We start from the raw sequence: 15,369 nt of genomic DNA on the forward strand, positions 1-15,369 counted from the left end.
TGTGGTTTCTACGTATAAATATCTATGTGGTTTCGAATTTCTCCGCACCACTTGGTGGCAGCATAAGCAATTGTTTACCTGTAAACTGTCGTCTCGAGAGCAGAGAACAACTAAACGAAAACTACGAGCGCAGAAAGTTATACATGTAGCCCAGTAAGTCCAACTTAAAACTATGATGTTGGAATAGTTAACTCACGGTTTATTCCAAAAGCATGGAGGAATTCAACACAACTGTCCGTATATCGGGTTTCGTGTTGAGTTCACTGATGTTTCATCATTTGAACAGTGATGCGGATGTGGTAAGTGGCAAAGGTCCTAATGTGACCATATGACTGGGTTTGCATTAAATAGCAAACTAAGAAGTCAGATGCGTCCGCTAAGCATTCCCTCAGTCCCATAACTCCTATTTACACGTGTACTATGTTTAAAGGAAGGTCTTATTCTTGGAGAGAGTGTAGGAGAGGAGAACTGTAGGATCACAGACTCTCAAATTGATCACATACAGTTTGAGCACACTATAAGTAAGTTGACTCTACTTATTACATATTTTCAGATAGAAGTCACAAACCGAAACTCAAAGTGTGCACAGACGGAACCAATATTTCATGACGAATGCTAGCCATAACAACAAAACCCTAGTGTCATGATGTTTTCTCTTTTCAGATATTCAAAAACACATCCCTTGTCATAAACTGCATAGGTAAGTGAATTGTTTAGGATTTTCCCACAAACCTCTTTTCCTATCAAGTGGTGGTTCTCAAATGGTTTTACTTAGGGCCTGGATTGTACATTTGGACATTAAATGGTTAGCCAATACAGTACAAAATTGTTTATCATACCGAAATGATTAAATATCTACTGATAATCAAATATTTTGAACTGCAAAATGATTTATACATGTATACAGTGTTTTACTATTTACATCTAGCAGTTTGTTTGTTTTTTGGCCACTGATATAGAGGTTTTAAAAACTGACTTTTTTTTTCTTCTTTTTACCATCGCCTCAATCCTCTTGAAAGCTTCTACGGTAATGCTGGCGATGTGAGTGAGCAGAAAATAGGACAGATTTTGTCAGATTACAAAAAGGTATTTTCCCCTTTTTAAATAATTTTGTTATTTTTTACTGCTGAATAAATCCAAATGTGATTTGCGTTAACAAATCTTGTTTTTTCTTGCTACACATTTACTCGTGTCAAGGAGAATGTGATTGGGTGGTATAGACAACGAAGAAATACCAGACAGCAAATGACCTTCATGGAACAAGTGATTCATCAGAATATGAGAAAGATTCTGTCCAGTCAGGAACTTGTTTTCATGTTGCTCACACCCTCTCAGGCAGCGGCTTCAGGCTCCACACATCGCCTCGAGTTCTCCGCTTTCTTATGGCACAGCAGGTGAGATACTCTCAACTCTTGCACACAGACATAAACCAGACCTTTGAAGCTTAGAGAACTTGGGTAATTGAATGTATTCATTATCTCCATGCAGCCAGTACAACAATATCCCCATCTTGGTGAGCAACCTGGGAAACCTTGAACAACAAGACTACTGGAGAGTGTCAGGCACATGTCCATCTTTAGGACAGAGTCAAGCTGTTAATCAACACAGGTACATTCAGAAAATAAGTTTTAATTGCAATTAAAGGCTGTTTAGTTGTGCTTGCCAAGGGAAACACATATAGTACCTGCCAAAAGTTTGGAAACATTCATTTTTTAATATTTTTGATAGACGTCCCTACTGCACACCAAGGCTGCATTTATTTAATCAAAAATACAATAAAATTGTGAAATAATATTACTATGAAAGATATTTGTTGTCTATTTTAACAAATTAAAAATATATATATTAGAATGATTTCTGAAGGATCATGTGGCACTGAAGACTGAGGTACTGATGCTGAAAATTTAGCTTTGACATCACAGGAATAAATTACATTCAAATAGAAAAGTTCTTTGAATTTGCCATAATATTTAGCAAAATTACTATTTCTACTGTATTTTTGATTAAATAAATGCAGCTTTGGTGAGCATAAGAGACTTCTTTCAAAAACATTAAGAAGTTGTATTTTTTCCAAACTTTTTACACACATATATATTTTTTGTATTTTCGCCTGGTATATGATAAAATGGCAAAAACATCCCATAGAGTTACATGTAAGGAGGGGCCTGAGCCGTATAAAGAGGTCTGGATCATGGGCTACTTGCCTTGAAACCACATAGCAATACAAAACACTTTGCTTACATAGCAAAACGTTTTGCTCTGGCTAGCACCTCTCACATTTTCTTCAGAAAATATAAAAATCTAGCCTTTTCCTTAGGAGTGATGAATCATTTTTTTTATCTGCCAGGACCAAATTCTTCTGCACAGGGGATGATTTAAAAGAGGTCAGAAATGTCAGCGACATGAATGATGCTTTATTAGCAGAAATGCAGGTTAGTAACTACATTTCACACAAAAGTTTCTCCATTGCGATTTGAATATGTGTAATCATGAACTTTCATATCCAACTTTTTTTATACAGAAAGTGTGCGAGGAAGTGGAGAAGAGTGAAAGAGCAGTTGAGAAACTTCAAGAAGACATTGCCCAGCTAAAGGAGGCAATCGGGAAACAGAAGAAAGACTCTGAGAAAAATGAATGTAAGATCATTTTTTTCTAGTGCACTTTATATTAATGCCTCCAAGGCCAGTCACACACTATGAGCAGAGCCTTCCCATGGCAGAATTAAAACATAAAAGAGCTTCAGTCTTTTGTGTGCGCTTGAATAAAGATCTTGTTGTAATGTTGTTTTCCGTTTTTAGTTGAAATTGGTGTTGTGTAAACCGTCTCTTATAGTCTTCATACAGAACCTATTCAAAGTGTTTGATGCCATTAATATCCAGATTTTTCTACCAATCATTTGCAGCTAGCACACTATGAACTTAGGCTTGTCATCACAGATGGTAAATGTGAATAACACATGAATAACATTGTATTTCAGCCCACAAATGTGCCTCTCCAGAAGAACCCAAAGAGAACATACCTCTATGCTCAGCTCTGAGAACTCTCTTCCCCAATGCGCCCTCATTACGGACACAGACCCTCACTGTTCAGGGCTTCCCCATATTAGAACTGTGCTGTAATTCTGACCATAACATTGATATTTCCACCAAGCTGCCTCTGATTCTGGAGAATCAACACACCAGGAGGAAGGACGCAGCCCCCAGACTTAGGAAAAAATGCCTCGCTGCTGGTTTTCCTCTGAGATTTAAAAGGAAAAGGAAGACTACTGATATCAGCGAGTCGGCCCCTGAGAGCGGGTCAGATACAGAGATTGAGTTGAATGGACAGAGCAGAAGTAACTCTCCTGTCTTTTAAAGGGTAAAACTGAGCTTGTTCTTATTTGTACATAAATCTAGTCATGACTGGAAAGCATTACACTTTTTATACCTGGAGGTTACCTTTATCTTGATATGCGAATATTTTCTTTAATATCATTTTTTAAACTTTGTTTGTAAATGTTCTCTAGAAAATTAAAAGTTGAATCCACATTATTTAATTGATCAGTTTTATTAATGTTGTCATTTCAGTAGTACATGAATTTCTGGTTTATCAAATTATAATAATTATGTTTCACGGTTTAGATTTTTTTAAATCATTTGGTATGTTTTTACAAACTACAGATTTGCATAAACATTAACACAAAGATGGCCTGCAGAGTCACAGTCTTCATACAGAACCTATTCAAAGTGTTTGATACCACAAATATCAGGGTCTTTCATAAACTGTGGATTCTTCAGAGTGACTGACATAAAACCTGAGGATAGGACAAAGCTTTGTTAGTCAAATATCCTGGTTTGACTATATACATGGATATTTTACTGAAAGCATAGGCATATTTACGTCATTGTCAAAGAAAAAAATAGAACCAACAAATTACAGCTATAAATTCTTACCCATTGAACGAGCTTTCTTTATTGCTTTCGATACCTCCTTCTGCTTTCGACCGCACAAGCCTGTGAGCAAGAGATTTAAGGTGTCCTAAATGACTCAGTCACATTATTAAAATATTAAAGTGAATATTTGAACCCATAGACCTCTCACCTGTTATGTGTCTGCCGTATACTCTGCCTGTGTGTGGTGAAATGAACTGGGACAACAGCTGGAGAAGGATTTCCAAAAGAGTGCTTTCATTATTATGACAATAAAAATATAGATAACAAATATTCATATTCTTGTTCATTTTACCAACCTGAACGTTTTTGAAGTCTACAGTTATATTGCAGAGGATGCACGTTTTAGGGGGTTGCTTGTATGGGTTTTCCATTTTGATAGGCTGGATAATACATCATTTTGCAATGTTAGTGCAAATAATTATTCAGATGGCTCTAGAAAACAACATCAATTCAACTCTCCGACAGAAACACTAAAAAAAGCTTGCCATATCATCTTTCTTAGGCGGATCTTGTTGAGATGTTTTCATACTTCTGATGCATTGTGCTGGAACAGAAATAAATGAAATATTCATACATGCTGCCATACATCAAATTTTGTAAAAAAAAAAGATCAGGACCGCATCTTATATTTTGCTTTAACGTCTATGTTAATCACATTATTAAATGTCTACTACTGATAAAGAAGCGGTGTGCTTCTCATAAGAGTGCTCTCGAAAATGTACGTGTCCTCAGAGTAAGAGAATGACTAAGGTTAGCTATCCTGGAAAACAGTTTGCATATACAATTATTTAAAAAAAATGTGGCAAAGATACCTGTAGCCCTAGGGATGACTGGTTGTTTGGGAAAAGCCTGTAATGACAGGCGACTAAAAGAAAGGGCAAACATTATTCAGTCTCTTCAGGAGGCCACCATGACTGTTTCTGCTTTCTTCTTCTGCAGGGTCACTTACCGCTATAGTGTATGGGTTTGTTGCGATCTAACGCCACCTACAGGATCGGAGTAGGGAAAATATGTTTCAAAATGGAAGTTTACTCAAACAAAATATTAAAATAAATAGGACCTTTACATATTATTGAAACATAACAGATATACAATATAAATAACTGTGCAATGGAAAATAAAAATTATTTATATAAATGTATAATTCTAAAATAATATATTTTACAATATTTATAAAATAATATTATTTGTATAAAAATATTTAGTAGTTTTGTATTCTTGAAATACTTTTTTTAGACAGAGGGCGTTTAAATGCAAATAAAATTCAAGCAATAAAGAATAATAAAATATGCTATTTATATTAATACCTTTTGTGTTTTTACAGTTTTTAGTAGTTTGCATTCTAAAGGGACTTTTGTTCTACTTTTTCCCGTCTCGACCCGTCTCGACACTTTAACAGTCACGTGGTCCAAAGGGGAAATTCCATTGGTCATCTCCATCACTCATCATTTCGAAAGTCTTCATTTTTGGTAAACATTAGTTACTGTATCGCCGCTCGACATTCCACCGTTATTTTGTGCAATAATAGATATTTAGTTATTTGTTTAGGGTTTTGACGGACTGACTAAGATCAGTTACCTAGCTATGAATCGATAAAGACTTGATGAGTAGATGAATAAACAGCTTTGGCTCTTTGTTGCTGTTGTCAGTTACTGACCCTTCGTCAGTAATATCACACAATGCTGTAATCTCCGTGTGGTGTATCATTACAGTAGTAATGTATACTGACGACCACATACACGACATTGTGGTAAAACGCAACCCTTCGTCCTCAAGAAAAAGATTAAGGGATGGCATAAGAAGTCACATCACTCCAGCCAAGAAGCGGTCCAGTTTCACATCAACTAAATGCACTTCCGTTAAAGGACAAAATTGTGCTCGAGACATGACTGAGAATAAAGGCACAGAGCTGGTAAGCAGCCTCTTATTTCTTTTCATTGAAAGAAATACATTGGTTTCAATCATAAAGATGTTTTTTTTTTCTTGCCCAGTGCTGCAGTGACAATGAGGACTTATTTGAGGGTTATGACAGCATTGTGTGTGACAGCTCCTTTCTGGCTAAGCTTGAAGATGTGGAGCTCCAAATGAGGCAGTGTCATGATCAGCAGACTCCAAACCTCTGTGAGGATTATCTTTCAGACTCTATCTTAGCAGAGGATTTCAGAGACTCACCACTGAGAGCTTTACCAAGATCTCAACTTGAATTTCAGAAAGCTGTCACAACCCCACACAAAAGCCCTTCCATGGGTGCACATATCACCTCTACTCCTGATTTGATTAATCCCAGGCCAGCTGTCAATCATGCAGATCTCAATGTCAACAAGCCACCCTCAAAAGCCAGAAGAAGTATGAAAGATCATCTTAAGAAAGTACTGATAGATAATGCAGCAACATCCAGCACAGTCTCTAAGACAGTACAACAAAAGGAAGCTGTGATGACTGAAGAAATTAGTTTTGCCATGCATGCCATGGAGTCCATATCAGCTGAGGGGGACCTGGGCCCTTTTTTTGGTCTCCCATCCAAAGTTAAAGATCTTATTTTGAGGTTCAAGGGAATCCAGGACTTGTATGGTAAGTTTTTCACATTCTTTTCATTTCGGTTTTCTCCTTATCGCCAACTTCTCTTTTGCTTTCAGAGTGGCAGAAAACGTGCTTGAGCCTGGATTCGTTGCAACAAAGGAGAAATCTAATTTATTCTTTACCAACAAGTGGTGGAAAGACTCTAGTGGCAGAGATTCTCATATTTAAAGAGCTGTTGTGTAGAAAGAAAGATGCCCTGCTAATTTTGCCATACATATCCTTGGTTCAGGAAAAGGTATGCATTTATGTATATGCATGAGTTATGTATTATTATCTAAGCAGTTTTACAATTAGAATGCAAACATTTTTGGACAATTATTTCTGTATTATTAATCCACTTATCATAGAATGATAGATGCACTGATTTGCCTTTAGGTTCGAGGGTTGTCTGGCTTTGGAATTGAGTTGGACTTCATGGTCGAGGAGTATGCTGGCAGTAAAGGGAAGTTTCCTCCAGTCAAGAGAAGGAATAAAAACACACTGTACATCACAACCATTGAGAAAGGACACAGTCTTGTCAATTCAGTGATTGAAAATGACCGTCTCGACAATATTGGCCTGGTTGTTGTGGATGAGGTGTGTATCACAAATTATTATTATTAAAGTATTTTTTTAAATTGTGTTTTGGTTTAGTTTTAATTCAGGTTTAGTTCGATTTAATACGGTCTTTAATGCATATTCTATTTTAATATGTTTTTAATAGAAGTGTATCCCTGTAATGACCAAGCTGAATTTTCAGCATCATTACTCCTGCCTTCAGTGTCACATGATCCTTTAGAAATCATTCTAATCTGCTAATTTGCTGCTCAAGATACATTTCTTATTATAATCAATGTTGAAAACAGTTGTGCTTTTAGGATTTAGCAGCATTTAGTTTTGTAACAATGTAAAGGCCTTTACTGCCATTGTTTAATGCATCCTTGCTGAATAAAAGTATTAATTTTTTAATTACTGACCTCAAACTTTTGAATGATAGTGTATATGATAAGCTTTTCAAATGAATGTATGCTTTTTATTTTCAGCTCCACATGCTTGGTGATGGGAGCAGGGGAGCAATTCTTGAAATGACTTTGTCAAAGATTCTGTACATGAGCAGTGAGTATTCTAAAACTCACACATCAGTATACTTCACCTCTGTAATGGTCACTTCTTACAGATTCTGATTACCCCATTGTTGTTTTCCCACAGAGTCAACTCAAATTATTGGTATGAGTGCAACACTAGGCAATGTGGGAGATCTTCAGACCTTTCTGAATGCTGAAAACTACACCAATGACTTTCGACCTGTAAGAATGACGACCTGTACGAAGAATTTCGTAAGTTTTTAAATTTGATTTAAATAAATAACTGGTGATTCTGTAGGTTGAGCTGAAAGAGTATGTAAAAGTAAAGGACAGCATATATGAAGTTGACCCAAAGGAAGAGACATGCTTCAGTTTCTCACGACTCCTGGATTTCAAGGTATTCTTCAAAGCCTTTTTTTCTTTTTAACTCATTAAGATATCGAGCTGCTGAGCTCATTGAACTTTTGTGCGATGGACTTTTCCAGTACTCCAGTGGAATGCAGAAGATGGACCCTGACCACATCATAGCCCTGGCTACCGAAGTCATCCCACAGCTCTCCTGCCTCATTTTCTGCGCCACCAAGAAGAACTGCGAGAATCTAGCTGGAATGATCTGCAAGTATTTAAATAAGTGCGTAGACCTTTAGATTCCTTAAAGTGCTTTTACCTAATTTTGTCATTGATATGAAATGAAACCTCTGCATTTTTCTCAGGGAGTTTCTGAAACACAAGCAGGCAGAGAAAGCCACACTTCTGGGTGAACTGAAGAGCAGTGGGAATGGATCTTTGTGTCCTGTGCTGCAGAAGACTGTGCCCTTTGGCCTAGCCTACCACCACAGCGGACTGACCAGTGATGAGAGGAAGCTGGTGGAAGAGGCCTATTCGTCAGGGGTGCTCTGCCTCCTCACCTGCACCTCTACTCTTGCTGCTGGCATCAACCTCCCTGCACGCAGGTTTGTCTAGGCCTATGCATCTCGAACCCAAGTGGTCCCAGATCAAATTGTAATCAAACCTGGACTAAAAGAGATTTTAAAAACTGTTGAAGTATTGAAAGGGGTTTCTTAATCATGTCTATGTGCCAGTATTTTGGGGGTAGTTGTGGCCTAATGGTTAGAGAGTCGGACTTGTAACCCGAAGGTCACAAGTTCGATTCTCAATACCGGAAGGAAACGACTGAGGTGCCCTTAAGCAAGGCACCTAAGCCCCAATCGCTCCATGGGCGTCGCAGTCAATGGCTGCCCACTGCTCCAGGTGTGTGTGTCCATGGCTTGCAGTGCGTGTAATGTGTGTATGGGTTACCATACCTGTCCTTCACTTCACTTTACTTCACTTCTCAGGGTGATTTTGAGGTCTCCATATGTAGCAGCAGAGTTTTTAAAGAGAAGTCAGTACAAACAGATGGTGGGCAGAGCAGGACGAGCGGGTATTGATGCCATGGGTGAGAGTATCCTGATCCTTCAGGACAAAGATGTAAACATGGTAAAGAACACAGATATACAGTCAAACCAAAATTTATTCAGACACCCTCAACATTTCTCACATTATCACAGTTTATTCGCTATAGTTTAGAAAATGGTAATAAAATGTGACAAGATATTTAACTGGTTTTGGCCAAATTGGCCAAATTAATTAGGTTGAATAGCTGTCAGCTGTTACATTTAAGTACACAATAAGATAATACCAATTTAGGTCAACCAATTACCAAGCAATGCTGAATTTTGTTCAGTCTGTGGTGTAAAAAGGTCGCATTAGCAATTAAAGGAAAAACACTTAAGCAAAACATTGTCAGGTCAAAGTGTCTGAATACATTTTGGTCCCAAATTTTTATACATTTTATTGGTAGTCCACTGTATGAATTTTTTTTTGGGTATAATATGTCACAGTTTACTTTATTTTGCTATCCTCACTTGCATAAATTAACTATAGTGTCCTGCATCTACTAGTAAAAAAATATCAAAAATTATATCTGGTGTCTGAATAATTTTTAGTTTGACTGTACATATAACTATTATATAATATTATACAAATGTTTCCTCGCCAGGCCAAAAAACTATTGTCTGCACCGATGGAGAAGTGTTATAGTAACCTGCTGCACGATGGAGGGAGGGGCCTCCTCAGTCTCATTCTGTCACTCATTGGCCTGAAAGTATGTGAAATGTTTTGATTTAATAATAAATAATAAATTCTGTCTGGTCTACAAGTGCATACACTAAACCGTTTCCTTTGATTATAGATAACTACAAATGTAGAACAAGTGAGGGATTTCATGAAAGGCACACTGCTTAGTGTGCAAGAGGCTCTGGTCAGTCCAGAGAGGAGTTTGTGGGATCTTACAGTGGAGTCCATAGAGACATTGAAGCAGAAGAGCCTCATTGAAGCCTCTGCTGATGTACATAATGAAACCATTCTCCAAATCACCAGGCTTGGGAGAGCAACATTCAAAGGTAAACACAGGGCGTGGCATAAGGATTTAAATTATGTAATGTTTAATTATTCTGTACATGTATTCATTTACCACAGGGTGGCAATATGACCTTGTTTAGAGATTAGTCAATTAATCTATAAGCTATTTTTTTAGAGCCTCCCTTATGTAATGTTTTCCATTTAAATTATTACTTGATATTTCAGGTTCAGTTGACCTTAACTACTGTGATCTGCTGTACCGAGACTTATCGAAGGGGCTGGAGGGTTTACTCCTCAATAGTTTTCTTCACTTAGTGTATCTGGTTACTCCATATGACATGGTGCATCAGTGCAAGCCAGATTGGATGATCTACTTCAGACAGGTAAGATGCTTTCATCGGGTTAAATCTGTTTTAGTTATACACCGTTCAGAAGTTTGGGGTCGGTATGATTTTTGATGTTTTTGAAAGAAGTCTCTTATGCTCACCAAGGCTCCATTTATTTGATCAAAAACAACAGTAGAATTTTAACTGCTGTCCATTTTTATATATTGTAAAATGTAATTTACTCATGTGAGTGAATGGCAATCCGAATTTTCAGTGTCACACGATCCTTCAGAAATTATTCTAATATGCTGATTTGGTGATCAAGAAACATTTCTTACTATTATCAATGTTGAAAACACTTGTGCTGCTGCTTAATTTTTTTTTTGGAAACCGTGATGCATTTTTTCAGGAATCTTTGATGAATAGAAAGTTCAAAAGCATATTTATTTACATATATAACTTTATTTAAAGTAGAATGTTTTTGTAGCACTATAATGTCTTTACTGTCATTTTCCATCATTTCAATGCATTCTTGTTGAATAAAAGTATTAATTTCTTTAAAAAAAAATATAAGGTGCAACAATGTTTGTATTTTGAATATTGTCTGTTGACTATTAATGTGCTTTTCCTTAGTGATGTGTATTCATTCTGAATCTGAATGTTTAATTGTACCAGTTTACAAATTTGTCGGCTGCTGAGCAGAAGATGGCCACTGCAGTTGGAGTGCCTGAAAGTTTTGTGGCTAGAAAGGCAGCGGGACAGAGCGTGAGGAAGGTTAGTAAAAACAGCATTCCTCTCATGCTTTAGAATACCATACGAGTGATTCATGATCTTTTTTTGTTTGGGATTAAACAGCCTAGGTATAATAATCCAAAGAGTACAGTAAAAAGATATCATTAGCTGAGAATTGAATATAGTATTACTTAAATCCTAATTCTCTTAAAAGATTTGCAGTGTTTAACCATTTAACCCTACTTAAGTTTCTGAGGGGAAAAGAGTTTTTTTTGTGACCTAAGTTATAATTGATTTCACAATGATGGATTTTGTTCCTGTTTTCTTCTACCTGTGTCTCAGTCTGTGGACATTGTGGTAGTGAATAGGCTCTATCTGGCCCTAGTGCTGTACTCCCTACTGAAGGAGACAAACCTGTGGAACGTGTCTGATAGGTACCAGCTGACTAGAGGCTTTGTTCAGACTCTCCTCAGCTCAGCTTCTGCCTTTGGGTCCTCCGTGCTGCACTTCACTGAGGTTTGGGGCACATCTAAGCAGAATTTAAGGGCGTTTCAGACCTGTAAATTGTTTGCTTTGCTTTTTGAAACATAAATTACTACAATGTTGCAGTTTCTTCTTGGTTCGGTTCGTTTTCACAAGGAAATATTTTAAAGCATACCAAAATGTGTTTATGCAATGCAAGTCACATGTGAGTGGAACTATCCTCTTATTGGTCAAAGTACACAATGGGGGTGGGGGGGTGCCAGGTTCCGAGTTCCAAGTTCCAAAACAATGGCTCCAAACGAGCCAGGTGTGAAAATGCCATTTCATCCTACATATCTACATCTGCTTCTGTCCTGCAGTCAATAATTGATTAGAATACTATGAGATTTCTCTGTCCATTTCAGGAGCTGGAGGAGTTCTGGGCCTATAAGTCTCTTCTCTTAGAGCTGACCCGTAGATTGACTTACTGTGTGCAGGCTGAGCTCATTCCACTCATGGAGGTGGCTGGAGTCATGGAGGTGTGTGTTATTGCTCAGTTTCTCTTGAATAGTTATGACTAGAATATTTGCTTAAAAGTTTGTGTTTTTATTTTATTCTTCTTCATTCTCTTTTGATTCAGTATCGTGCTAAGCAGCTATATAACGCTGGTTACAAGACGCTAGCGCATCTTGCCAACGCAGATCCACAAATTCTGGTCCAAACTATTGAAAACCTTTTCAAGAGACAAGCCAATCAAATTATTGCATCAGCAAAAGTAAGTACAAAATTGCATTATATAGTAACATTATAATTTAGGGAGCAAGCACTGAAAGTATTATTATAATAATATTATTATTATTATTATTCCATTTCTTCTTCTTCTTCTGTATGGAAGTCTATGGCAGCCAAAAGAACCGCTTGCAGGAAAGTTATGAAATTTGGCACACTGATAGAAGACAGTCTGAACAGTCACCATAGCAAATTTGCAGTCTCCAACTCAATCCCTGTAGCGCCAACAACTTTCCAAAGTTTCACTCATGTTTATGCTAATAACTTTTGAACCATAAGGGCTAGAAACAAAATTCGATTCAATTGCATCATGTGACGTCATTTTCCGTCATTTAAATCTTTCCGCCACTTTGAATTTTTTTAAAAAAACTACTTTTTTGAACTCGTCCTAGATGGTTGCTCCGATTTCCGCAAAAATTAAACCAGATCATCTTCAGACAATGCCAACAAAAAATTATGGAATTCAAGTTGATTCGTCAAACCGTTCTTGAATACCGTGCAAACTAATTTTACGTAGCGCTTGCAAAAACAGAAGCAAGGCTGTATCTCCGCAGCGCTTTTTTGTATTCAGACCAAACTTGGTACATGTCATCAACAACAACAACAACAACAACCTTTATTTATAAAGCAAATTTAACACAATACAAATTGATCCAAAGTGCTGTACATAGTGCATAGCAGAACTACGCTATAAAAACAATTACAAGTTTCCAAAAGCTAAAGAATAAAAATGTGTTTTCAGAGTAGATTTAAAAATATCCAATGAAGGAGCAGACCTCACATGATAAGGAAGAGCATTCCAAAGCTTAGGCCCAGCCACAGAAAAAGCCCGATCACCTTTTAATTTGTAGCGACATCGTGACACATTTAAAAGCAAGTGATTTGAAGATCTAAGTGCCCTAGCAGGACAGTATGGCACAATAAGATCACAAATGTACCTTGGTGCACAGCCAGACAACGCCTTATATACAAACATAAGGATCTTAAAATCAACTCTAAACTTAATGGGAAGCCAGTGAAGGGAGGTCAAAACAGGGGAAATATGATCCCTCTTTCTAGACCCAGTCAAAAGTCGTGCAGCCGCATTTTGAACAATTTGTAATCGCAATAATGTAGATTGAGGAAGACCACAATAAAGAGAGTTGCAATAGTCTAATCGTGATGTTACAAATGCATGAATTGCAACTTCCAAATCTTTGCTTGAAAGAACATTCTTCAACTTTGCAAGTGATCTTAAATGGAAAAAGCTTCCTCTAATAACAGCACTAATTTGTTTGTCGAAAAATAGTGAAGAGTCAAAGATCACTCCAAGGTTTTTGATTTGTTTGCATACTTTTGTTGAAAGAGGACCTAACTGGGCTTTCAGAGCAAGAATTGAATCTGCCGGACAGCCCAGAATTAAAACCTCTGTTTTATCCTCATTTAACTGCAGAAAATTATTTGTCATCCACCTCTTAATATCAACTACACATTCCAATAACACATCAAATGAAGCAGTGGAAGCAAATCACAAGCATGACTTGAGGCTACATGCTGCGTTTCGGCGCAGCACCACCTACTGGTCTGGAGATACGAAAAATGGCTATTTTTGGTTATAACTTCTGAATGGTTTGACGATGTTCAAATCATAAAAGTGGTCTCGTTAGATTCAGGGCGTCATGCCGAGTCGACTGATATCCAATTTGTCCATATCGGCCATTTTGGGTGTCGGCCATTTTGAATTTTGTACTAAAATGCTGTATTTTATGAACGCATGAACGTATTGTTACAAAACTTGGTATAAGTCATCGGCACAATGCTCTGAAAGAGTCTGAGAAGTTTCAGACTGGCACCATCTAGTGGTGAAAAAAATTATTTACATGCTTATATGCTTTGGTTTTGTTTGACCTATTTTCAAGGGATTCATCTCTTTAGGTTCCTGAATCCTTGCTGAGTCTAATGATACCAAACATTATAGGTTTTGCCTTAGGTTCATGTTCAGGTTAGTGCAATGTTGTAAATTAGCTCTTAAAAAACATTTGCCAATATCTTTGAATTGATCAGAACTGCACCACTTGGTGGCGCTATATAGAACAAAACAAGGATATTCCAATAATACAATTATTACAGTTATTAAATGCAACACTTTACAAATTAATTGGTGTACCGTTACAAAACTCGGTATGTGTCTTGATAATCCATTAAATCATATTTTTAGTTACTCTATATATGATTTTTCAGCCATTTTGCTTAAAATTACTTTAATTCTCATTGTTGCAGTTGGTCTGACACTCCCAGCCATGTTGGCATGTCTTATTGTCTTCATTGCGCTTGGCCCTGATAATTGCTGCTTGCAGCTATATTTCCATATTAGCTTTTTTACTTATTCATCCTCAAGCCAAACCCACATTACTTTATTTCTTCTGTGGAACTCACAAAAAAAGAAAAGAAAAAAAAAGAGATGCAAAATATTTTCTCACACGATCGCAATCATATGGCTCAAGAAGACTATATTTTCATGATGATTTTTGGAGATTTTTGATTTTATAAGTAAATCATAGAATCATTGACACCAATTGTCTCTACGCTCAGCTTAGCTCACACACTGCTTTTGAGAAACGCAGCCCAGAACATTCAGGAAATATCTCCTTCTACATCAGAAAGAAATTTATACAGGTTTGAAACAACATCCAGGGTGTGTAAAGGAATTTCATTTTTGGGTGGTGTATATAAGAAAACACCCCTGTGTATTCATGTTAACTTTCTCGATGTTCATTTTCAGATGTTAATAAAAGAGAAAGCAGAGGCCTTGCAGGAGGAGGTGGATGACCTGCTTATGCTGCCATCTGATCTCCCATCTTTGTAAATTCTTGTTTATTTTTTTATTTATATGCTGTAAATAGTCTGTATATAATTGAATCTATATGGCATTATGTAAACTTTTTTTTTACCTGTATGTCTGGCTGCAATAAAAATGGAAATAACCCTGATTTTTGTAACATCTCTATTACTGATTACCATGATCATGTGTTATTTTATATCCAACGATTTTACAACCACCAGTCAGTCACAAACAGCATGTTACAATTCCAGCACTGCCTC

The 15,369-nt window shown here is 37.0% G+C and overlaps 3 protein-coding genes across 3 annotated transcripts; 2 read left to right on the plus strand and 1 right to left on the minus strand.

Annotated features, from left to right (window-relative positions):
• Positions 1-14: 14 nt before the first annotated feature.
• Positions 15-4,202, plus strand: abraxas1 (abraxas 1, BRCA1 A complex subunit). Its single transcript, XM_077232924.1, has 9 exons — positions 15-299; positions 431-521; positions 664-700; positions 1,020-1,086; positions 1,198-1,394; positions 1,489-1,608; positions 2,348-2,432; positions 2,522-2,636; positions 2,978-4,202. Exons 1-9 carry the CDS (start codon positions 213-215, stop codon positions 3,352-3,354), a joined length of 1,176 nt encoding a protein of 391 aa, XP_077089039.1. The 5' UTR covers positions 15-212; the 3' UTR covers positions 3,355-4,202.
• On the minus strand, positions 3,531-9,036 carry mrps18c (mitochondrial ribosomal protein S18C). The gene is made up of 7 exons (XM_077232934.1): positions 8,881-9,036; positions 4,745-4,918; positions 4,418-4,476; positions 4,229-4,312; positions 4,081-4,138; positions 3,933-3,992; positions 3,531-3,793 (listed from the first exon to the last, which is right to left on the minus strand). The coding sequence occupies exons 2-7, from the start codon at positions 4,815-4,817 to the stop codon at positions 3,717-3,719; spliced, it is 411 nt and encodes a 136-aa protein (XP_077089049.1). The 5' UTR covers positions 4,818-4,918; positions 8,881-9,036; the 3' UTR covers positions 3,531-3,716.
• Positions 5,357-15,257, plus strand: helq (helicase, POLQ like). The gene is made up of 18 exons (XM_077232882.1): positions 5,357-5,844; positions 5,924-6,503; positions 6,569-6,747; positions 6,888-7,088; positions 7,535-7,607; positions 7,701-7,798; positions 7,875-7,973; positions 8,062-8,207; positions 8,290-8,529; positions 8,914-9,055; positions 9,618-9,722; positions 9,810-10,020; positions 10,205-10,362; positions 10,981-11,079; positions 11,380-11,553; positions 11,925-12,038; positions 12,140-12,274; positions 15,050-15,257. Exons 1-18 carry the CDS (start codon positions 5,650-5,652, stop codon positions 15,131-15,133), a joined length of 3,033 nt encoding a protein of 1,010 aa, XP_077088997.1. The 5' UTR covers positions 5,357-5,649; the 3' UTR covers positions 15,134-15,257.
• The last annotated feature ends 112 nt before the right edge of the window (positions 15,258-15,369 follow it).

The sequence above is a fragment of the Siphateles boraxobius genome, unplaced genomic scaffold, assembly GCF_051911475.1.
Source record: "Siphateles boraxobius isolate OS27281-9 unplaced genomic scaffold, OSU_SipBor_1 18, whole genome shotgun sequence".
In the NCBI taxonomy this organism is placed as follows: Eukaryota; Metazoa; Chordata; class Actinopteri; order Cypriniformes; family Leuciscidae; genus Siphateles; species Siphateles boraxobius.